Genomic DNA, 24,559 nt, shown 5'->3' with positions numbered 1-24,559 from the left:
GAACGGTCCATCGAGCGTTGGCAAATAATTCGTTAGCACTAGACACCTGGGAATTTCACGAAAACCCGTCATCTCGATCGCGTGCTCTATTTTTCAACTCTGCGCGAGCGTTTAGCTATATCGCTGATAAACATCGTCTCGTTCGAATGAAAATTGACCGAGTCAATCTCGAAGATGCAATTTTCAACAGCTGAAACAATTAACAAAAATCTTTGAACGTCTACATCTTTAGCAACGACATTGGATTGCGTGGAAAGGATCGAAATAAAAGTGAAACCGTTCAACTAAATCGCTAAAGGCCAACGGCAGTTCCGCCCGGAAACGACCGTGCGGCGAGGAGGTTAAACGCGCCGCCGTGGCACGGTTAATCGCGAAACTTGTCAGCCCCTTTCCCGATCGGAGCGACGGAATCAATTCTCACCGTTAAACGTAGCCGTGGATTCATATCGACGGCGGCGCGTTCAATTAACCTCGATACAGATGGTTCTAATCGCGTACTTACTCCGATTTCCCCGTAATCCGGACGATCGGGCCCAACCGGCAAACGGTTCCCGCTCCTGTGACCTCCTAGGGCACCCGTGCCACCCACGCCCACGCCGCGCCTCTCGTCGATCAGGAATATCTCCGTGAGGACGATCAGCCCGAACACGGCGAAGAACATGACCACCAGCATGAACGACATGTTGGCCCGTTCCTTGAGAACGCCGGCGTTCGCACGGCTCCCGCCGGAACCGCTCCTCCGGGAACCCATCCTCCAGAGCTTCTACGGACAGAAGAGAATCGAATGAATTCGAGGCGCATGGAAATCCCTGCGGCGGCACTCGCCACTGGAGGGACAGCACCGTTTACACTTTCCTGAAAGCGTACGATGACCCATCCTTTCCAATATTTCGGAATTCCTTTCCAATTCCAAGTTCTGAATTGTCCCTAATATCCCAGCGTCCAAGGCAGGTCTTAACACTTTGCCTGCCGCTGTCACGTACGCGTGACTTTTCTTTCTCCAGCGGTTAGGCTTAATTTTCATGTTTGTGCGGGGAGATTCATTGTTGCGGAGCAATGTTTGACGAACAGGGAACCTTTGTTTCAATTATTTTCCCCTTCCAATTTACCAGATTGTGTTTTATTGAATTCTTTGAGCGAGAGAGTGTAGAGCAGTAGAACTTACGTGAATCTCGCCGGCGGCAGCGCAACGGCGGCTCGAGAAATGTGCGGACGGCAAAGTGTTAACATAAACGCAAACACCGCGGAAAAACTCGGAAAATTCGAGGGAAGATGCCTAAGAGCGTGGTTAAACGTGTACCGATCGGCTAGAACGAACTATACCAAATACGTGAACAACAAAATCCTATACGAACACGCAAAATTTGAAAGAATAGACATTTTTATAATCAGAGTAATCAGAAACCACTGGGCGAATAGCCTTATATATAGCTCCACTTGTCCGAATCCACTTTACTACGATAGAATCAGACTTACAGGACTATGCCCACCACAGGCATTTATACATCTGGACAGCTTAGAACTAATACAAAACAGAAACAAACCTACCCCTAATATACCATTGCAACAGAAAAATCAGCGACAAATCAATAAAATACGGTTCGTAAGCAGACTCACAAGTTACGACACGAAAGACAAACACAGAACCAACACTAAAAAATATTGGTGGCTCCAACAAAAGTACCATCTCATCAGTCTACCTCGGCTAATCCCAAATAACACACAGCGCCACCCAAAAATATGTATCATATGTAATCGACCTTTTGTACGATCGCGTGCTGGAATCTACAAAAAAAAGAAATAAATCCCAAGAAATCCTTACCAAACAGGTCACAACCAACAGATAGAAAATAAGCGGCATTAAGTGCAATCACCAAATCCCAAGTTACCAATCTGATTACGAGTGCTTTAGACCAATAAAGCCATTAATCTAGTTGTAAGTTATAGATAGGAAACTGTTGTGCGTTTCTGTTTATTGTACTCATTGTAAATACTGTTAATTTTGGCCCAATAAACGCATTATTACAAAAAAAAGTCCAAGGCAAGGCCTGCTAGGTAGCCGCACTGACGAGTCCACTAGCAGGCCCAGGACGAAACGTTCTTCCCTCCTCTCTTTTCCTTCCTTCTTTCTTCCTCCATCCCTTACAGCACACAAGGAAGCAACGCAGCCGCTTCATCTCTATTTACACGTGTCAAAGAGCTATCGGTTTGGTCGAGGTCGTGCTCCTTTGTGCCTGGCTCTTTAATTAATTATATCTGCTCGTCGCGTCGTTTCGTTGCAGTCCGCCATTTCCGAACGGCGTGTTTCCCTTTGATTTTTCAAGTTTTACGACATTGTTCGTAGCATAAGTCGATGTATAGTTTATCAGTTGGAAACGCGAAGCTGAAATTTTTTATTCAGGCCCCGCTGGTCGTTCTACGGCTTTGAACGGCGCGGCAACATTTTCCCTCGAATAAGATGAAGTCGAATAATAAGGGATTCGCGCGATACGATGAATTCTGCTCAAGACGAAATACGCGCGCGTCTCGAGAGCTGGAAATGCACCTTAGGACTGGTGTTAACCCACGAAATGCGAGAGGGAAGTTTGAGGTTCTTGTAGAAAGTTAGAACACCAGGAGGAATTTTGTAATTTTGTTGGGAACGAAATGGAGGGAGACTTGCCAGGGTTCGTTGGGAATCTCTCCATCCATTACGTGTTACATTCTAACGACCACCACCTGAGAAGTTAGAACGAATGCCACCGGCTTCTTGAACAAACCCATTAATTACAATTTCAACCACGCGAGGCACCAAGCCCTTTCGAGAGCCTTTAATTCGGAATTAAAATACGCGACAGCATGTTACGGTGGATTTATTGAAATAAAGATTTAAAAGTGTAAAATGGACTACCTTGGGTTCTAATTCATCGCGATGATCAATTAATTAACGCCGTTACGAACGATGTACGATAATAATCCGCGGCAGAGGATTCGCGTTCATTTGTAGAACCAAACTGTATAGTGCCTTTAATCAACAAGGAATATTGATTTAACGAATGTAATTTGGACGATCGCATGAATAGATGGGCGATGGAACTAAATGTGTACCCAGTCGAGGGCAGAACTCAAACACGTCGCAGCAAAATTGATAGAAAAATGAATTATTACGATGTAAAAAATTTCCTCGTCGAGTATACAAACATTATTCTTTCCATTTACTAATCTTCGCGGAGTAAAAGTTGAATCTTAAAGAAAAATCGTCAAGAATACCAACCCCTCGCTCAAGAAATGTGCTGCCTTTTCAAAGAAGCCGTTTGCTTGAATCGAGAAAATTCCTCTCCTACTTTGAACGTAGCCAATTCACGAGAAAGATTATGAAATTATTAACCAACCAACTGACTCGACTCGAAAAGCTAGATCTTGTTGTTTCGAATTACTTTAAACTACTTCCCTCGGGGGTTGTCGCGGAGCTGGTGGGACGGGACAAAACGTAGGAAAAAACCGGCTAATAACTGAAATGGCGAAACTTTTGTTTTTATTTGATATATCTAAGCCAGCCAGTGGCCCGGTGGGGAGAACTTCCGGGACAGCCAGCCGTGCAAATATACCTGCTTATGTATGTGCATACAGTGTCGAGGAGGAAGTTCAGCTTCGGATTTAGATCAAACCGTTGATCCCCAGGGAAGTTGGAATTAAATTCCAGCAAGTCACGATGAGCCTCGTACGTTTTCCCGTTATCCGCGTTAGATCTGTCTACCACTGAACAGTATAACAAGGTAAAAAACTTTCTTTTATCGAATCATCCGGCTGTCTCGTGTGTAACATTGCAAAAAGGGTGGGAAGGCGCGGCTATTCCGGGAGTAAACTTTTCTCGCGGTACGCGCACCCCTGATCGTTTTTAAATATCGAATAACCAGCGCGTTATCAACTTGCAAATACTTTGAACAACCCATCCGAACGCGTTACAACGGAGCCTGCAAATATCTTTATGGTTTCCAGTTTGTACTCGCGGCATATCTACGTTGCGCGTGGAAATTTTCAAAATAAAAACACCTGTCTTCAATTATTATAATATAAAAGATGCGAAGTCGAATATAAATTAACAGTCGTTGTTATTAATCAGATTCTATCCTCTAATATCGTATCTACGGTTAATTGTACCCGTCTGTGGAGTTCTGAAATTAGAGAAAACACCGTCAAGAAAGTGAAAAATATCAATTATTAACACTTGGCATGTGGATAACGTATGTTTACGTTTTCTTGCAGTCTGTCACTGGAGCGTGGATTACGTAAAAATACGTATTTAGCGGGTATCCACCACAAATCTACTAAATATGAATCCATAAAAATAATTACACGTATGCGTGACATTATAAGCATATTGTTTGCGTTGCTAAGCAATGCTTTGCATTTTTTTCTCCCCACAAGTTATAATTGTCGAGTTACTCGGTCTTTTGCCGAGTTATTTCGTCTTCAATCGAATTCCTAGCTTCAGAATGTACAAGTCGTGTTTTGTCAATTTGGAGCTTGCTTTTTTATTATTTATTACAAAATTGATAAAATGAGCCGTTGTGACAAAGATAGCGACGAAGAAATATGCGCTGACAGATTATCATTGTAAAATTTTAAAAATCGTTTATTTTTATGATTTCGTAAAAATATTGTTTTTTATTTTTTTTTGTTAAATAATCATAAAGTATATATCTAAGTGTAAAATAAAAAAAGTTTCGATTTACTGCGATCTTTCTGAATAACCAAACTTCCGATTCACGAAAAAACGCCCGCTGCACGCGTAATTCGGCGGCGAAGAATACCCGCGTGCCAAGTGTTACGTCCCGACGTTTGGTTTAACGCGGGTGTGAGTTAAGGGATTATACTTCGTTGAATAATGATCCTTAACCACTTATGTTTTTTTTATACTTTATATTTCGGTACTGATGGGGAGTGTAGTCGACAAGGTTTGTGTTCTCGTGTAGTTGTTATTCTTCTAGTTGTTATTTTTCTTCTTCTGACTTTCTAACTATTCCGGCGTATTTAAAGGCTCGCCGGTGGGTGTGTTTTTTAGCTAGGACATGCGGATTCGTCCTTACACATTTTTCGAAGTTTGGTGAGGGAAGCGGCTGTTGACTATTACTGGTTACTGCAAATTCTGATAAAGTAACCGCCCCAAACCGTCGGTCACCCGCAGGTACCCAGTCTTACCCTCGGGTGACGCACACGTGAGTTCCGCATGTCCTAATCTTGACCGTAGCAAGCGATAAACCCAAAAAGCGCCTCGACTTGATTTATAGGAAAACGGCACAAAGATTTAAAGAAACGACGACGACCTTTAGTAGGTATGTGGAGTGAACAGTAATTGCCTCGACTTCGAAAGTAGTGGCTTTTTGGAGATTATTCCTGCTTAGGACATCTGTTTGCCAAACGTGGCTATATTTCGAACAATAAAGTCCACTGGGACTTAACACCAAGTGTTAATTGAAATGTAGCTTTTCCCGTGTCATTTGCATATTTCGCGACTGTCCGATCAGAAGTGTCCGTATTCTACTGCGGGGCCGTTCGATTCTAAGCGTTCGTATCTATGGTACGGCCGTTCGATTGCGAATGTCTCTATCTACTGCACGTTTGTCTGATTGGAAGCAGGCGTATCTACTGCGCAACTGCCTGATTAAAAGTAGTGGAATCTACTGTGCGCCCGTCCGATTAGGCGCGACCGTACTCGCATACTACTGTGGCGGCTACGATTCCCGGTATTTTCTAATCGTAAATTTCCTAAAGAAATAACAACGCGTTCCTACGACACAACGCAGGTCTGGTCACCGCGGGTTAGCACTTGGCGACCAGGCCCGCGTGTTTCCTAAACCCGATACCCGTCTGGTTTGTGTCCATCATCTGGGCCAAGCAATTGTTTCTGAAGCGGCATGCTTCGTGTAGCTATAGAATAAAGGAGGAAGGAAAGAAAGGAAGGAAAAGAGAGGGGAAGAACGTTTCGTCCTGTGCTTGCTAGTGGACTCATCAGTAAGGCTTCTTAGCGGACCCTGCCTTAGACGCTGGGATATTAGGGACAGTTCAGAACTTCTATATATTGGAAAGGATAGGTTAGCGAGTACTTTCAGGGAATTGTAGGCTGTGCTGTCCCTCTAGTGGCGATAGTCGAAAGGCCACCACATTTCCTTTAAGATTTCGTCGCGACTGAGCATTGCCAGTCGCGCACGGCAGATCCTTAAACCTGGTTTATTTATGACCAATTTCCGTCCGTTACGTTTCGTGGAAACGTTCACTCTCCTCGTCTGTGCATCTATCCTTTTCATTCTGGGATTTCCCATCCTCTTCTATACGCATTTTTAAGGGACGACATTTTCGTCCTCGCGACAGTTCGGTTAGAACGACGCAAGCATACAGTTCGGCTAGGACACCCTGTTCGTTAGAACAACCTCCATATTCGTCAAGAATTGTGAGGTCAATTAGAGTTTCATTAGAGTCGCGTAGCGACGTGAAGGGAATCGTAGCCATAGCACCGCCCTCAACATTTAAAGACTTGTTGTTTCGTTATTGTTGATTGTCATATATTAAATTGAGAGCAAAAGAGGTTGAGTGTGATTACTTACTCCCGTCACATTGCCCTCACTACTGACACACCGATTCTTATCTAGTTGCACTCGTGCACCGTTCTATCTATGCATTTTTAATTAACCATCCGGTCACAAATTTATTAACCAATTGAGTGTCAAACGACGCTATCGCCAATCCTCGTGTTTCACTGCTTGAAACAGTGTCATCGCGTTGCTTGGAACTTTGGGACGTGGAAATTGAGAAGGCAGAGGGAAGAAAGTTCGATAAAGAAAATGTTTTACATAACTACTAGCTACTATCCTTACGTAGTGATAATTGAGAGTCGATTGTCGTGCGCGACGCCCACTAGCAGTCGCATCGACTCGTCAGAAGACGAGGAACAATAGAGAATAGAGATAAAACGATCACGATAGACTACTTTATATTCTGCAACGAGATGTCTGTTGTTATCCGCACATTTCATATTACGTTCAATTCTTTCGCGTCGCTTTGCACCGCAGTTTGGAGTCTTCATTCGATAGGAACGTGAACCTCGTGCGATATTTCTCTGTTACTTTCGTTCGTAAATAACACGCCTTTGGATCGTCGAAAGGGGAGAAGGGAGGCACTCCGTTTAGACGCAGGTGGAAAAACAGAGGAAATGAATTTCCATCTAGCTGCGCTTCGGCTAAAATTCTGCAACAGCCTGAAGACAAATTGCGCTCGTATAATCGACACGAAGGCGTTTTATATTCGCGTCTGTAAACCGATGCCACGCTGCCCGGCATAAATCAACTTTATCAGCCTCGAACGGAACTCCGACTTGCCTCGTATCGCGGATGGGGGATGGAATTTTCACCTGGTATCGAGCTAAAGAGCCACCGCCACCCCCACGGCTGGGTGTAACAATTTTTCTTTAGAAACCTCGAAGGATACCACCGTATCGATCTGTAATAAACGCGAGCTGATCGGTTTCGATCGCGTCGAGACTGGCAAAGCGTGGAAGATGGAACGCAAACAATCTTATTGCCTGAAATTTGAATAGCAGATTTTCCATTACTGGTGTCGCGCGACTCACCTAAAGTGGTCCCAGGAAAGGCACTGCCAAGCATGGGGGCGGTAGTTCGTTCTGCAAGCAAATAGAAAGATAACGTTAGACGAAACGATCGATCAATTTTCTAAAGTCTAATGGAAAAAAACGCGAGGACGCGTTTAAAATGTAAAAATTTCATTGCTTCGTCGAATCAATGGAAGATATATCGCGGAGCTCTCTCTGAAACGCGCATTTCCCTCCAGCTGCGCGCCATCGATTTCCCGATTTCAGAGTCGCCGGCTGAAACAATACGTAATTATAAACAATGAACGCGAACACTCGACTCGCGAGGTTTAACCGCGATTACGTACGCCCCCTCGCCGATACATATCTAACAGCCAACGCGTACACGTTGCTTCGAAAGCACAAATTATTCAACTCGGTTACGTCGTTCGTGCGAAACGGAAAACGGCGTCGATTCCTTCGGCTTCCATCGCTACGAGTCCATCGAGCGCAAAATAATACCGCGCACCCTTGGCGTCCCTTTAAACGCCACCTAATTCTCGCCACTCTGCCGGATCTATCAGCAAACTTTCGAAAATCAACCAGAAACCGCGACGAACGTCGGAAACTCTCTCTCTCTCTTCGAGCAGAGCTGAAAACCTGAAGCAAATATTTTTCTTCGAAGCGAGTTACTCGCTCTCTAATCAAATGGACGTCGCGACGCCGCTGGATGAATCGTTACGTAGAGGGGCCCTCCGAGAAGGCTGTAAATTTTTCATCGAATTAATTACGATACCTCTGACCAGGGGACGCGGACGATAAGTAATTGACCGTTGGAGAACCAGCGATGGCGGACGACGAAGCGAGACCAAAGTTTCCCGACCCGGTTGGAACAGTGAATAAATCCTCGCATGGTCAGCCACGCGCTGCTGGCTCGTGTAACTTCTGACTCGTGCTTTTTGTCGGCGCTTTATCCGCCTTCCCCTTTTCCACGCGCTGAAAGACCAAAGGAACAGAAACTTCGCTTTACCCGACTCGTGCATACTTCATAGAGACAGATAGAGGCGTGCAAGCACGCGAGAGAGCGAGAGCAGGCTTAGCTGCGTGTTATCGACAGAGTCCACGTTGACGACTCCATTGATTAACTTTCATACGAGCGACTCCCGTACGAACTCCTTTCCATACCGCAACGTGTTATTAATTTTATCGACGGATTTATTTCTCGCTGCTGCCGCGGTTTCGAGATGAACGGAGAACTAGTTTTTCGTTAAATCGTCGTCGAGCATATGTCCGCTCGACGTCTAATAGAGGTGAAGCGGCATGCTTCAGGTAGCTATAGAATAAAGGAGGAAGAAAGAAAGGAAGGAAAAGAGAGGGGAAGAACGTTTCGTCCTGGGCACATGGGCAGTGGACACATCAGTAAGGCTTCCTAGCAGACCCTGCCTTAGACGCTGGGATATTAGGGACAGTTCAGAACTTCTATATATTGGAAAGGAGAGGCTAGCGAGTACTTTCAGGAAATTGTAGGCTGTGCTGTCCCTCTAGTGGCGATAGTCGAAAGGCCGCCACAGAGGCGAGAGAACGGAAACGCGAGGATAAAGTTCGAACGGTTGCAAATTGAAGGCACACGGGGAAGAAGCCAGTTTCCAGAAGAGACATCGAGTTATGCTTATCGAGCAACGATTCTCGAATTGAATATTTTTCAGCCGATTGAAAAATTTAATTTCGACGAGAAACCAGCCGCGCGAACCAGAAACGTCGAGAACCGGGGCCAACCGGGCGAAATTCGATCGCCACGCGTTTATTAACGTAAAAAGCTCGGAACGAACTCTCTGCACGAGAGAGGGCTGAATTATTCATAAGTATTTCTGGTGTACAACGGCAATGATAAAAAAGAGAACGCTGATAAAAAAAAAAAATACAAAGAAGGCATCAGCATTTTTTCTCTATTTTCATATTTTACGAACAGCAACCCCTATTCCCACGGAACTCGGAATGCATCTCATCGAATTCAGCTGAGAATTTTGCTATTCCTTTTCTCCGAGCCATCGAACGATAGATGGCGTTCAAATGAACCGTAGCGATGAAAAATTGCTCCCGTTTAAGGAAAAATTTGTGTTAAATCGCTCGATATATATATCTAGGAAGTCTATTTCACGGTAAAATGAAGCGACGAAGAAGATATTACGTTTAGAAATTTATAATTCGAAGTTCGTCTGCTTCTGCCCGCAGAGAGAGAACGAAATTCAAGTTTCGAGTCAACTCGCGGCGCGGACTTTGTACACGCTCGAGAGACTTTCCATTCGAAGATGCCACGCAACCTCATTGGGAAGAAAGCCATTATTATAATAAGAGAATGAACTTTCGCCAGGGAAATTCATTAATAACGAAATTAAGGAACTTTCGACACGGCCAGCCATTATCCGAGCAATTAACCAAATTGATCGTTTAGTGTTATACTTGCACTCGAGGCTTTCGATTCGGATTTTCTCGGTCGAAATATTCATTTTTCAAAGTGAAGAGACTGGGCGTAAAAAATCGGAAGTTTCTACAGCTACAACAGTGTGGAACTTCATCGAAAAGAAGAGAAGCTCGATCGCAGAGGAAGCAAAAACTGTGTGCGTGCATAGATTAAAGAAGAACTTGTTCGCATGGAAAGCTCGTTCCAGCTAAAAATCGGAAGCTTCGTATCAACAGATACTTAATCTTTAATATCCTTTGGCAAGAAGCTTCATCAGCGAACCATATTCCTATCGCGTGCTCCCCCGGATCGAACCTTTACTGCGCTGATCAAATTATTATCGAACAAGTTGGAACTCCCGCTGGGACTATCATTGAATTTACCCGACGAAAAATTTCCTCAACGATCGAACGACGCCGGTGCATTCAACCCCTATTTCCTTCGATCGATCGAGACGAGAGGAGGCAACGCGCTCGCACAGCCACGTACGAACAACATAACAATATCGTTCGTTACGCGAACCTTCCACCCCTGCACTCGTATTAATTTAGAGCGCTCGTTCGAGCTCGCGAGGAACGTTAAAGCTTTCTATTTTTTCTTCGCCTCTCATCCGACCCTTCCACTGTTCGCCTTCGTCCTATCATTTTCTGGAGCAGCGCATCGCAATTTTTCAAAATTCAAAAATTCCAGGCATTCGCATCGACCTGCGAACTACTCGTATTTAGTTCGCTCTGTATCGCACCCTCTGAGTAGAGTAAAATTCCGAACGCACGAAGAAGGGGGTCGTTCGCGTTAATTACGAAAACGCATTTACGAAGCGGTGCATGTGAACGTCATAGAAAGCTGAGACCAAACGAGGTCGCTGATGAACTGCATTTCTATTATTAGCAGGGGTGAATTATTTTCCAGGGAACGTTTCGCGACGCATCGAAACGATTACGATCTCAGAACGATCTTCGATCGACCGCGTACCGGTACGAGATGGATTGAAACTAGATGAGAAGAGGGAAACGGGTAGACCTGCTGAATAAATGGCAGGGTTAAATTAATGTTCGATCGTACGCGAGTCGAGAATCTTTTCATTCGGATCGATGTTTCGTTTGAGGAGACTCGATACGTCGGTTTGAACTCTGGCAAATTGAGAAAATCGTATGAATATGATAAAGTAACGTATTGGTAACGGTATGATTAATTATCACCGTTCTATTGTAACGAGTTAACTGAAATTTGCCAGTTGTAAATTATACATTCGATTCGAAGTTCACGTCGGGATGAACGCCCAGATAATTGCAAATGCAAACTGGACGAGAGAATCAGAGGATGAAAACGAATTATGCGTTCAAGTGTGGTAGCCAATATTTTGAAGACTGCAGGTACGAGCTAAATGTTTGGTAAACGTCTTTCCCCCCTTTGGATCTGTTTGTTCTCCACAGTCAGATGTTTGATCACCGCTCCAGGAGATGAGATTTCCTGGTTACTCCAAACGTAGATCAACATTACGTACTGAATTTTACGAAGGCCATTTAATAAAAAATAGATATTAATTATAAGACTGCAAAATCGCTCTTCCAAAATATGAAAGACTATACAAATAATAAGATCTACCAGCTGCTAATTATAATCGAATCTGTTTTAATGAAACACACATTTTCAATATCCGTTACAACCGATGTACGATGACTGGCGTATCGTTCGATGATATTATTCGATATGAAAATCAGACGTTTCGAAAGTACCCGCACAATCCATATTTATTAACTTTTATTCAACACATCCCATTACGTTCGTATTGCTGCGATGCTCGTAATTACGACGAAAATATTTGAATATCATACTCTGCGCGAATTCCCAATTTCAGCTGTTCGTATCAAAAGATTCGCGGAACGTGGAGAAACGTGTATAATGAAATATTTCTTTCCCAATTGCGAGCTAACTTTTTTTTTTCCCAAAAAAGTGAAACTTGAAATACATTTATACTCGCGCATGCTAATGGCTCGCACAAATATACCGCGTGGTTATACATTATTCCTGCGTTTCAATATCCTGCGGTGAAATGCCAAAACGCGACAGCGATATATCGAAAATTTACAAGCGACGAATCGAAACTGATGGAAAGCGGACATTTGTTTTAATGTAACATGTACATCTTATTATTTTATTTAATCTCCGTCCCGTGGGAGCGATCGATATTGTTGTTCCATGCAAATGCAATATGTCGCATCGATCTGTAACGGAATCTATTAGATTGAATCTGCGATCGAACACGTGGACGTTGCATACGTTCGATTTTGAAAGCTGCATTCCAGGAAAATAATGGTTCCAGGTAGAAAATATGAAATCGTATCGTTCCGATGATATTTGTTTTAAATCTGTCAGCGAAAGTAAAATATGAGTTACTCCTGAATTGTTTGCATTTGGAAAACTTACAAAATTGCTATCCGAACGATAAATCAACAGAGCATTGATGCGGATATTTTTGCAATTTTTATTGTACACCGGATTGTTCCTCAAAGTGTTTGCTTCCGATTTCAATAAATTTTTAATTCGTACAAATTTCAACTTTTGATCTGTGGCCTATGAAACAGGTCTCAGAAGTACGTGTTCATCCGTCTATTACAGTTTAACACTACCGTTGACTCGATTATAACTTCAAGTGGCAACAATCGCAAAACAGATTTCAAATTCTGTAACCAAACGTAGACTGAACTAAATAATACCTAAACGCGACGGAAGTTCGAAGCAGCAATGAATACCAGAAACCGGTGTACCCCGTTCCATCAGCAGGGAGTCGTACAAAAGAAAATGTAAAACTCGTGGTCTCTCGATTCCCAGGAAACGAATAAATTTAGCCCCGACCAGCTCTCGAGAAACAGCAACGCAATAGCAGAAAAAGTATCGAGCGAAATATCGTGGAAAAATAAATCGGTGACGGCGGTGTCCGCCTCCTATCTTCGATCGTATGAATGCCAGGCGATATCTTTGAAACCGTACTGTACGTCCCGCTCTCATAAATCCAATTGGATAGATGTGTCGGGCGTAAAACTCTAAACTCGATCGCTGGTGTCAGTGTGCGAATCAATAAAGCATCGCTTTATTCGAAAACGATAAGCGTGCGCAGGTAATCCGTTCAAGTATCGGGTCCACGTTGCCTCGACACGAACGCACGAGGGAACCTGCAATATTTAGTTTGCTCGCTGTTTTTATTCATCGTTTTTTCACTCTACTTCTTCCCCTTTTTGCCTCCCCCCGCGGCCTGTTTGCTCGCTTTTCCGACACGAGACAGCACACTTCGAGCATTGATTTTCCACGTCCCCGAAGGGACCGATTTCCCTGTGTGCACGTCGTCCCGCGCAAGTTATACAGGTAGTCCTGGAAGAAAGGAAGTCGTGCGGCAGAAACGTGTGCGGTGCGGTCCGCCCGCGCCTGGATATTACTTCCTTCCGCCTGTTGCACCGAATCGATTTTACCTTCGACCATCCAACATCTTGTACGGATTACCGTTGATACTTCGACGGCCACGGGACCAAAAGCGCTAATACGAACGATTGACTGCGCTTCCTGTATTTTTATTTATCGCACGCTCTTTTTATCAGCTCCGTTTTATCCTCGATAACAATGACTACCGATAAAAAGATGATACGCGCCGAATATTTTACTAAAAACTATCACGATGCGCCAAACTTCGATCGAAATTAACTTATATTTTTATTAATTTTAAATTTAATTATATACTTATTATTTTACGTCAATCGTAAAAAAGTGCGGTATGGACCAATCAGACGTTGCACGATTGCAAAAAGCATAGATTTCCAATAAAAATGTGAAAATTAATGAATTACGAGCTGTTATAGTATGAAAATTGATTTTGTTAACCCGCGACCTTCGGAAGTGGGGGTAGATGGAATGGAGGGGCGTGTGTATAAAAGCAGTGCGAGACTATCAAGAGCCTTTTGGTCATTTGGCTGCCGAGGTGAGAAGATCATGGTGAAAATGGGGTTGGTCGCTGCTGGTGGCTAGCTGTGGACAAGCCAAGGGTAGTGGACACTAGTGGACACCAGTGGACACAAATAGACACTAGTCGATGATTGTGGATGGTGGTGGACACTAATGGACACTAATGGACACTAATGGACACTAGTGGACACAAGTGGACACTAGTGGATGATTGTAGATGGTGGTGGACACTTGTGGACACTAGTGGATGATTGTGGATGGTGGTGGACACTTGTGGACACAAGTGGATACAAATGGACACAAGTGGATACAAATGGACACTAGTGGATGATTGTGGATGGTGGTGAACACAAGTCGATACTGATGGATGATTGTGGATGGTGGTGGACACAAGTCGATACTGGTGGATGATTGTGGATGGTGGTGGACACAAGTCGATACTAGTGGATGATTGTGGATTGTGGTGGACACAAGTCGATACTGGTGGACGATTGTGGATGGTGGTGGACACAAGTCGATACTAGTGGACGATTGTGGATGGTGGTGGACACAAGTCGATACTAGTGGATGATTGTGGATGGTGGTGGATACAAGTGGATAACTAGTGGATGATTGTGGATGGTGGTCAACACTAGTGGATCATTGTGAATGGTGGTGGATGACAGTGGACAGCAGTGGAGTAACCAAGGATAGTGAACACTGGTGGACTGTGGTGGACTGTGGTGGACAGTGATGACAACGACTTTTGCCTGCCAATTGGGTAAGTGAACAACATATGGGTCCCTGCGTAGTCACCTCCACGGGGTGGACCTGGGCCCTTGGTAACGTTTTCGAGAGATTGCGCTCTCGAAAACGATATCATGCTAAGGACTACGCACGTAGACTTAAGTACAGATGTAAATTCAATATTAGAACTACCAAAGCATTTAAATTAATTGTCTTATATAGACCTTATACATTAATTTTTAGAATTTTCTATAACATCGCATCAACTTAAATTCATTTCTCACTTTTCATTTTCTATTCTTTGCTTTCCCTTTCGAGTATTTTTACTTTTTCGCACAACTATCATTCTACTTTGTTCGCATGAAATCAAAATACTTTTATTGCGGGTAGTTCTAATGTTGAGTCAATTGCGAACTTTGTACTGGATTGTAAATTGTGTAGTTAGTTAAGCTAGAGTTTAAGTCGAGTTAAGTTTAGGTTTTCGCCGATGGATCGCCGATGGATCGCCGTTGGAGCGCCGTTGGAGCGCCGTTGGAGCGCCGAGGGATTTTAATTACACTTGTTTTCATTTAGTTATATTTATTTTATATTATATGTGTATGTAATACCCCTATTCCCTTCTTCCCCTTCCTAAAATAATTGTAAAGGAATACATTTTCTTGTGCGAAGTGAAAGAGCCATTTGTAAAATCGTGTTTAGTCAGTAACAATGAACATGCGTTACATTCTCCCTCGAGCATTCTAAGTTTCTTCTGCGTGAAATCGCTTCACGTATTTCTTCTTTTTCTTTTCTACTCGCTCGATATTTAGTCTTCCATTTCCACGCAGCGAAATAGTCGATGCTCAATCAAACTGATGTGGTTTTCGGAGCCCATCGAGGTTTTGCAGCCCTGGTCGATTGGTACGCCCGGGAGTACTCGACCAGGGTATGGGTTTAGCAAGTGGATGGACCTCTCGATGACGTCGCGACGTTGTTTTCCTACCCCGTGTCGCTGGGGTTTCGACCTGCTGTAAGTCGGCGCGGATGGTCTACTCGGTTCGTTCTTTATCGAGAGCAATGCATCCACTTGCTACGCCTTGCTAGGACCTCGATAGTACCCGCATTCACCATTGGGGAGAGCGTGGTATCAGCTGTTTCGACGTAAGACGTGGTACAAGTGTAATTTGTTCGCGATTCGCGTCGGGTATTGTTCGCCTAGTGACTAGAATGCTCTCGCGAGAATCTAACGCAGCTTCATTTTTGTTCGTTTTGCTCGCGTCGCGAATTTTATCTTGCTTCAAATTAGTTTCTCCTCCCAACTTTAGTTTCATTTCATTTTGCTTCCATCATCTTAAACATCGTATCGAAGAACACTTGAATTTTTCTGAAGTGTCTGTAGATTCATTTTAGAAATTTCACTTTGTTTAAGAGAATGGCATTTCTTATCATCCCTTTCGTAAATCCATCCATACTGCAATCTCTAAAATCTATGTAAAGAGAATGTATTATGGATTCCGCGTTTAAATGATTGAAGTAGAGTCAGTCCTCGGTACCTTCTGTACCGAGAACACCTGGATGTAATGGAGGGTGGATGGGATTAGGGAAATAGGGATGGGTCCCTGCGTAGTCACCTCCACGAGGTGGGCCTGGGCCCTTGGTACCATTCTCCAGAGACCGGTCTCTCGAAAATGGTACCAAGCTAAGGACTACGTGCCTAGATTTAAGTCGAAATTTTCCAAGTCCTTCTCAGGACTTTGAAAATTTCTATTCGATTGTATTTTGTTATTGTATAATTGATTATGGTATAGTTTAAGTTAAATTAAATTAGGTTTTCGCCGCTGGATCGCCGATGGAGCGCCGTTGGAACGCCGATGGAGCGCCGTTGGATCGCCGAGGGATTTTAATTATAATTATTTTTCTATATATTATGTATGTAATACCCTCATTCCCATCTTCTCCTTAATAATAAATATTTTTATATATATATTGTACATGTTTTATGTATATTATGTATGTAACACCCTTATTCCCATCTTCTCCTTTCTAATAAAATTGTAAAGGAGTACATTCTCTTATCCAAAGTGAGAGAGCCATTTCTACAATCGCGTTTAGTCAGTACCGATGCATCATGCGTTACATTTTCCCTTGAGTATTCTAAGTTTCTTCTGCGTGAAATCGCTTCACGTATTTCTTCTTTTCTTTTCTGCTCGCTCGATATTTAGTCTTCCATTTCCACGCAGCGAAATAGTCGATGCTCAATCAAACTGATGTGGTTTTCGGAGCCCATTGAGATTTCGCAGCCCTTGTCGATTGGTACGCCCGTTGGGTACTCGACTTGGGTATAGGCTTAGCACATTGGACGCGCTCATCGCGGTTCGTTCCGAGTAGCTCCTACCCCGTGTCGCTGGGGCCTTCGGGCCTGCTGTAAGACGACTTGGGGCGGTCTGCGAAGTTCGTTCTTGTCGGTGGGCAATGCGTCCTACTGCTAAGCCTCGCTGAATTCTTGATGGTAGCCGCATTCACCATTGGGGAGAGCGTGGTATCAGCTGTTTCGTTGTAAGACGTGGCATAAATATAATTTGCTCGCGATTCGCGTCGGGTATGGTTCACCTAGTGACTAGTAGTGGACCATCGGGTTAGAATCCTCTCGCGAGAATCTAACGCAGGTTCGTTGGTACTTGTTCGTTTTGCTCGCGTCGCGAATTTCATTTTGCTTCCTTTTCTTAACTTTAGTTTAATTTCATCTTAAATATCGTACCGTAGAACACTTGAATTTGTTTAAAGTGTCAGTAGATTCACTTTAGAAATTTCACTTTGTTTAAGAGAATGGCATTTCTTATCATCCCTTTCGTAAATCCATCCATACTGCAATCTCTAAAATCTATGTAAAGAGAATGTATTATGGATTCCGCGTTTAAATGATTAAAGTAGAGTCAGTCCTCAGTACCTTCTGTACCGAGAACACATAGATGTAATGGAGGGTGGATGGGATTAGGGAATTAGGGATGGGTCCCTGCGTAGTCACCTCCACGGGGTGGGCCTGGGCCCTTGGTAACGTTTTCTGAGAGATTGCCCTCTCGAAAACGATATCAAGCTAAGGACTACGTGCTTAGATTTAAGTTCTGATTGTTTGTAATTAATATGTAATTGTGTAATTAATTCTCTTCTAGTTTAAATTAAGTTAGGTTTAGATTTTCGCCGATGGATCGCCGATGGATCGCCGTTGGAGCGCCGCTGGAACGCCGCTGGATCGCCGAGGGATTTTATTATTTATTCTTATATATTATATGTTATATTGTATCTTATTATTTGTTCTTATATATTGTATGTTATATTGTATCTTATTATTTGTTCTTATATATTATATATGTATGTAATGCCCTTATTCCCTTCTTCTCCTCTGTAAAAAGATTGTAAAGGACTACATTTTCTTGTCCAAAGTGAGAAAGCCATTTCAATAATCGCGTTTAGTCAGTACTGGTAAACATGCGTTAGATACTTGCTTGAGCATTCTAAGTTTCTGCTACGTGAAATCGCTTCACGTAGTTTTCTTTTTCTCTATTCGTTCGAGATTTCGTTTTCTATAGTCACGCAGCGAGATAGTCGATATTCAATCAAACTGATGTGGTTTTCGGAGCCCATTGAGATTTCGCAGCCCTTGTCGATTGGTACGCCCGTTGGGTACTCGACTTGGGTATAGGCTTAGCACATTGGACGCGCTCATCGCGGTTCGTTCCGAGCAGCTCCTACCCCGTGTCGCTGGGGCCTTCGGGCCTGCTGTAAGACGACTTGGGGCGGTCTGCGAAGTTCGTTCTTGTCGGTGGGCAATGCGTCCTACTGCTAAGCCTCGCTGAGATCTTGATGGTAGCCGCATTCAGCATTAGGGAGAGCGTGGTATCAGCTGTTTCGACGTAAGACGTGGCATAACTAGCTCGCGATTCGCGACGGGTACGCTTCGCCTGGTGACTAGTGCTGAAGCATCGGGTTAGAATGCTCTCGCGAGAATCTGACGCAGGTTCATTGGTACTTGTTCGTTTTGCTCGCGTCGCGAACTTCATTTTGCTTCAAATTAATTCCTTTTCTTAACTTTAGTTTAATTTCATCTTACATATCGTACCGTAGAACACTTGAATTTGTTTAAAGTGTCAGTAGATTCACTTTAGAAATTTCACTTTGGCTAAGATAGTGGCACTCTTATTATCCCTTTCGTAAAGCCCATACTGCAATCTCTAAATTTTGTGTTAGATTTTGGAGAATGTATTATGGATTTCGGTTTGAAATTCACAAGTAGAGTCAGTCCTCGGTACCTTCTGTACCGAGAACACATAGATGTAATGGAGGGTGGATGGGATTAGGGAATTAGGGATGGGTCCCTGCGTAGTCACCTCCACGGGGTGGGCCTGGGCCCTTGGTAACGTTTTCGAGAGATTGCGTTCTCGAAAACGATATCAAGCTAAGGACTACGCGCGTAGACTTAAGTACAGATGTAAATTCGATATTAGAACTACCAAAGCATTTCAACTGATTGTCTTATATAGACCTTATACATTAATTTTTAGAATTTTCTATAACATCGCATCAACTTAAATTCATTTCTCACTTTTCATTTTCTATTCTTTCTATCATTCTACTTTGTTCGCATGAAATCAAAATACTTTTATTGCGGGTAGTTCTAATGTTGAGTTAGTTGAAAACCTTGTACTGGATTGTAAATTGTGTAGTTAGTTAACCTAGAGTTTAAGTTGTGTTAGATTTAGGTTCTCGCCGATGGATCGCCGATGGATCGCCGATGGATCGCCGATGGATCGCCGTTGGAGCGCCGTTGGAGCGCCGAGGGATTTTAATTATTGATATATTTTTATATTATACATGTGTGTAATTTCATTATTATATATGTATGTAATTTTTTATATATGTATGTAATTTCCCCTCCTATCCCTCCCCCAATATCCCTATCGTAAAGTTCATACTGCACTTTCTAAAGTCTATGTTAGATTTTGGAAAATGCATTACGGTTTCGGTTGTTTGAAATTCACAAGTAGAGTCAGTCCTCGGTACCTTCTGTACCGAGGACACATAGATGTAATGGAGGGTGGATGGGATTAGGGATTATTCTAGGGATGGGTCCCTGCGTAGTCACCTCCACGGGGTGGACCTGGATACTTGATAACGTTTTAGGGATATAGTATTCCCTGAAACGATATCATGCTAAGGACTACGTGTTAGACTTAAGTAATCTGCAATCCACTTTAAATTTTGCGAGTTCTTTTCAGAACTTAACAAGTTTACATTGGATTGCAGATGTAGAATCATTTAATTGACATGTAAAAATTATACGATACTTAAAATGATATTGCAAACGACTCGTTTTCATTGACATAAAATGACAATTATCATCTTTTGCAACCGAACGATTTAATTTCCCTGGGGCAATTTACGCGGCACGAAATCATTAAGAGAGAATTAAAGTCTCGTTTAACTCGAACAGCAACGCTCTACACGTAACAATTACGTATAATTCTTTCAAACGTCGTTCACTCCGACGAGTCTTTTGTACACAACCATCGAGTTAATTAAGAGACACATTAGACACAGGTTACATTTCCAAGGAAGGACTGAAATTTAAAGAGCAATCTTTTTCGCGTCCACGTAGCAACAACGCGGAAACAATGACCCGTTCCGGGAAAGCAAATTGCTCTCGCTACAAACACAGGGCAGATTAAATGCTAATAACGTGTTTAAGTCTGCGAATTCAAGTGCCACCGAGCGCTTCCATTACTGAAGGAAGAAACAAGTTGCTGTGGGAAGTTAAACGTTTTTGTCGAGGGAATTGAGTATCGCAAAATCACGATAGTCCATCGCACAAGTTCTCAAACGTGAACGAAGATTTCGCGTTCACCAAATCGAACACTCTTTCATTGGAAATGAACGCAAAATTCGACAGAACCCAGTTCGATTTCAATACGCATATGTGGGTCAGGCATAAAACTCGACCGAGTTCCCGTCGCACGCACAGTTCGAGATTTAAAACGCTCGAAACTGGGACTCCTGGAATCAATAGAGCCGTACGACCGCGGTAACGCGAAAATAAAGACTCGCAGCGTGCCGTTTAATTCGAAGAGCGCCTGGCTATTGTCCCCCCCTGGGAGGCGATCTCTGTGAACCTCGGTTACAAGACAGCGGTACAATTCCAGGTTGACGGGGTGAACGCGTAACGACAGAGCGCGACCCGGTAAACCGGGATTAGACGGCTTAAAAAGTGAATCGCCAGGTTTTATAACCGTCTGCTCGAGCTTAAATGGAGCCCTCAGCGACGGATAAAATAATCCGCGGACGTATCTTCGAGCTGGCACCCTCGCTGGGGGGGGGCGTTGGAACAGCAGTTCTCGCGAGGGTGTGAAAGTGACTACCGCGCGAGTAGGCTCCAGTTGAGAGGGTGATTCGTTAGGAAACCGCTGCTGCAGCATCCGACTGAACGTCTCATCGCTCTACATCAATCCATTAAAAGCTCGAAGCATATCGTTTTCTCCTCTCTGAATCTGTCTTGCTAAAGCGGCTCGCGTACGAGCACCAAGGAAGTCGAAGATCTTTGGGCGAGAAACGGGTGAGATCGTGTGGAGCAAGCATTATCGATAAATGCGAGCGTAATAGGTTCGCGACAAGTTTGTGGGGGTTATCAAGTGGCGTTGAGATATTGATGGCGAAGATTTCTTCGACGAGGATTATCCGAGACGGTGAATGATAGCGGAAGCAAAGATTCGCGTGACGAGGACTGAGTTTACGATAGGGGTGTGGTCTCTCCGTTGATTGCGATTTAACGTATAAATGGATACTTCGTAAGTTCGATTAAGTACCTGGAGAGTATTCGTTATGTGCGATATTAACTTTAAGGTGTGCAATTTTTCAACTTTTCAACACCCTCGAAAATCGTAATATAAAATTAAACTACCTTAAAAACTAAGATGAAAACGCAACTTTTATGCGATAATTATATATTAATACAGTATCATCTCTGCGGCATTTAAAGCGACTGGAAGTTAAAACGGACAAGCGTTCATTCACATTTTGCACCCAGTCTTATTTGCCATGCACAGTGCTAATGTTGATCGTTTCCATTCCCATGTTTCACGCTAATATCCCAAATGAAATTTAACCGATTGACTCTATTATTAGCAGGCACAAGTGAGAATTGATCTCTAATAAATTATAATATAGCTAGCAGCATATAATACAGCTAGCAGCGAACACTGATCTCCGTGAAAATATAAAAAAGACACGATCTATTTGCCATATAAACTGATGCGAACGTTCCTAGAGCTTACACCATTTATTAACATTGGTCTTTTGCATTTTTTAGATGAGAATAAAAAAGTTGTTGACTGCCCACATTATAGCTGGCATTAACAATGAACTCTGTTTGAATTCAACCTTAGCATTTTAACGTCGACACGCGTGATTATCGCAATTTCTGTTTGCAGTTCACACGACGAGTAACAGGAAATATCGCTCGGATTGATCCCATAAAATACAGCAACAGAAGTAACTCGCGTATTTGTTCGCAAATATAACATCTGGAACGTTGATCGAATCTAACTCTCCGTATTAAGTATTCCAATCAATTCGGCGAATTAATCACCGTGTTATTTATTGATCTATCAAACTGAATGATGAAATTTCGCAGCTTCGCGTTTAACGTAATCTCTCGTATCGGTAAAATTCCGTTTCCACCGCGATTTGCGCTGCTCAAAATAATTAAACATCGGCAGAATCGATTTGAATCCGAAATGTACATTTATGGTTTCGATATGCGACGCGTTATCGACATTCCGCGTATCATTCGTCTTACATCCCCCGCATTTTAATTCGCATCCCTCGAATTACTTGAAAATTAACGTACGTGAAGAGCATTAGTTATGGATAACTTTGAGGTGTACAATTTTTCGCGTTACTTTCAAAGTGTGCGCGGTGAATTTTTATGCTCGCTACATTTTACGATAGAATTTCATAATAAACGGTCATACATCAGAGAATATACTGTGTATACCCCTCGAACGATGCCCAGCATAGGAATGCATTAACCCATTAAGGACCAGCATTGTACGAACGCAACATTTCACTTCCAATTTCATTGTCGGTCAATTTACATCGGTGAGTTAAATTAATTGAAACGAAATTGCAAGTAAAATGTTGCGTTAAATTAATGATGGACGTTAATGGGTTAATATGAAACAAAATTCTTTGTCAAAAATATATATTACGCGTTCTACGATTCCCTAATTATCTGACGCGGTACAGTAATTTTTCCTCTTGCTTCTACCAAAGCAACTAACTATAATATATTATCGTCCGGATAACTTTAAATCAATCCCAGGCTCGAACACGTTCGATCGCTGGGTGTAAAAAAATAAAAAGCTCCCGTTAAAAATATCCGGCTCTTTATTTCCGGAGCTTATCCGCCGCGTTTGCACGGCGACGGAAATTTATCACCCCCGCAACAGCGTAATTGCTGTAAACTGCCAGGGCGCGGGTGAACGCGCGACTAATTCGAAAAAATTCCGATTACGTGTAAAACGTTTCGGATACGCGATATAAATCAACCGAGCCATCCAAAGCAACGGTGGAAACGCAACAGAGTAAAAAGAAAAGATGCGGACGGGGAAGGCGAGCAGAGGAGGACGCGCGAAAATCGGGACCCATTTTTTTGTCGCGGTTTAAACCGATGGAAACACGATCTTTATAATCTTCTGGAATTTAAAATACAAAGTTATCCTTCGCGTATGGCTTCTCTCATTTCAATCGATTCGTAGAATATGAATAATTTACTTGAAATTGTATGAATGGAGGACGTACGAGAAGATCAACCCTCTCTCAGAGGGTTGTAAAGTACAATGGCATCAATATTTCTGGTTATTAGCGACTACACGGAGATTCTGGAATTTTATAGCGGAATTTATCTCTTTTAAATCAAATTTCTATGGGATTCTACAAGATCCTAATAAACGAAGTTGCTGGACTTGAAAGATTGTATTCATTACAGGGTGCAGTATTAAAAACGTTCGTCGACGAGGAATCCTCGATGTTTCGCGATAATTCGAAAGGGTCGATGTCTCGAAACAATACTCAAAGAGGAGATCTCGTAAATTCTTTCGCAAATACCGGCTATTATCGTTTATTTACGGTCCAGTACTTGTTGATACTGTAAGGATGAAACTGGCGCGCACACCTTGCGCGGATATTGCTCTTTAAAACGCAAATTATGCCGTTGGACCACGATTCGGTCGTACAATTTGCAATTAGCATCCTGGCCGCGGGAGGGGCGCGCGGAAAATTCTAATTTTCGTGAAATTTCCCGCGAGTACGCGACGGCAAATCAACGCGTACCAACGGGCACACCGAAAACCGAAATATGTGAAACGTGTAACGAGAAGGACCATCCCCGTGGTCAGCGAATTTTGGCTTATTTTTTCTATCCCTCGCGTCACGCTTTTTTTCTCTCCCTCTCTATTTTTTTCGCTTTTTCCTCGCAGCGATTCGATGTCCAATGACGTAATGAGTTGCGAATATTCAGTCTCCGATTAACATATCGACCCATGCGGGTTAATAACGCTCGCTGTGCGGTATGAATGATAAACCTGACGGTAACAGAATCGACCTCTTTTTTTTTTAGCGAAAATACCACCGAGCGCGTGATTTCCCTGTGAAAATTTTTGTTCAATTTCTAAGGTAATTAAGTAAAGTACGCTCGATAGTTACAACGTATGGACTCATTTAAAAAAAAGGGAAACAGACGGAGAGGATTCATTGTGCGCCTGTTATAAAATCGACGCGGAACGCGCCTGCAATTTGTATTCAAGCAGCATCGATGCTTTAAATTT

General features: G+C 43.0%; 1 protein-coding gene across 2 annotated transcripts in view; it reads right to left on the bottom strand.

Annotated features, from left to right (window-relative positions):
* The window catches only part of LOC143431133 (uncharacterized), a 40,442-nt gene that overhangs the window by 10,846 nt on the left and 5,037 nt on the right, over positions 1–24,559 (bottom strand). Inside the window, exons 2-3 of one of the 2 annotated variants that reach the window (XM_076907670.1) lie at positions 7,607–7,657; positions 503–763 (exon numbers count right to left, since the gene is read on the bottom strand). In XM_076907670.1, coding sequence (XP_076763785.1) covers positions 503–751 — 249 coding nt within the window. In that variant the 5' untranslated portion in view covers positions 752–763; positions 7,607–7,657. The remainder of the gene's footprint in view (positions 1–502; positions 764–7,606; positions 7,658–24,559) is intronic. The other variant, XM_076907671.1, reaches the window with a different exon arrangement.

This window comes from Xylocopa sonorina, chromosome 17, assembly GCF_050948175.1.
Source record: "Xylocopa sonorina isolate GNS202 chromosome 17, iyXylSono1_principal, whole genome shotgun sequence".
NCBI classification, from domain to species: Eukaryota; Metazoa; Arthropoda; class Insecta; order Hymenoptera; family Apidae; genus Xylocopa; species Xylocopa sonorina.
This window is presented reverse-complemented; position numbering and strand designations above follow the sequence as displayed.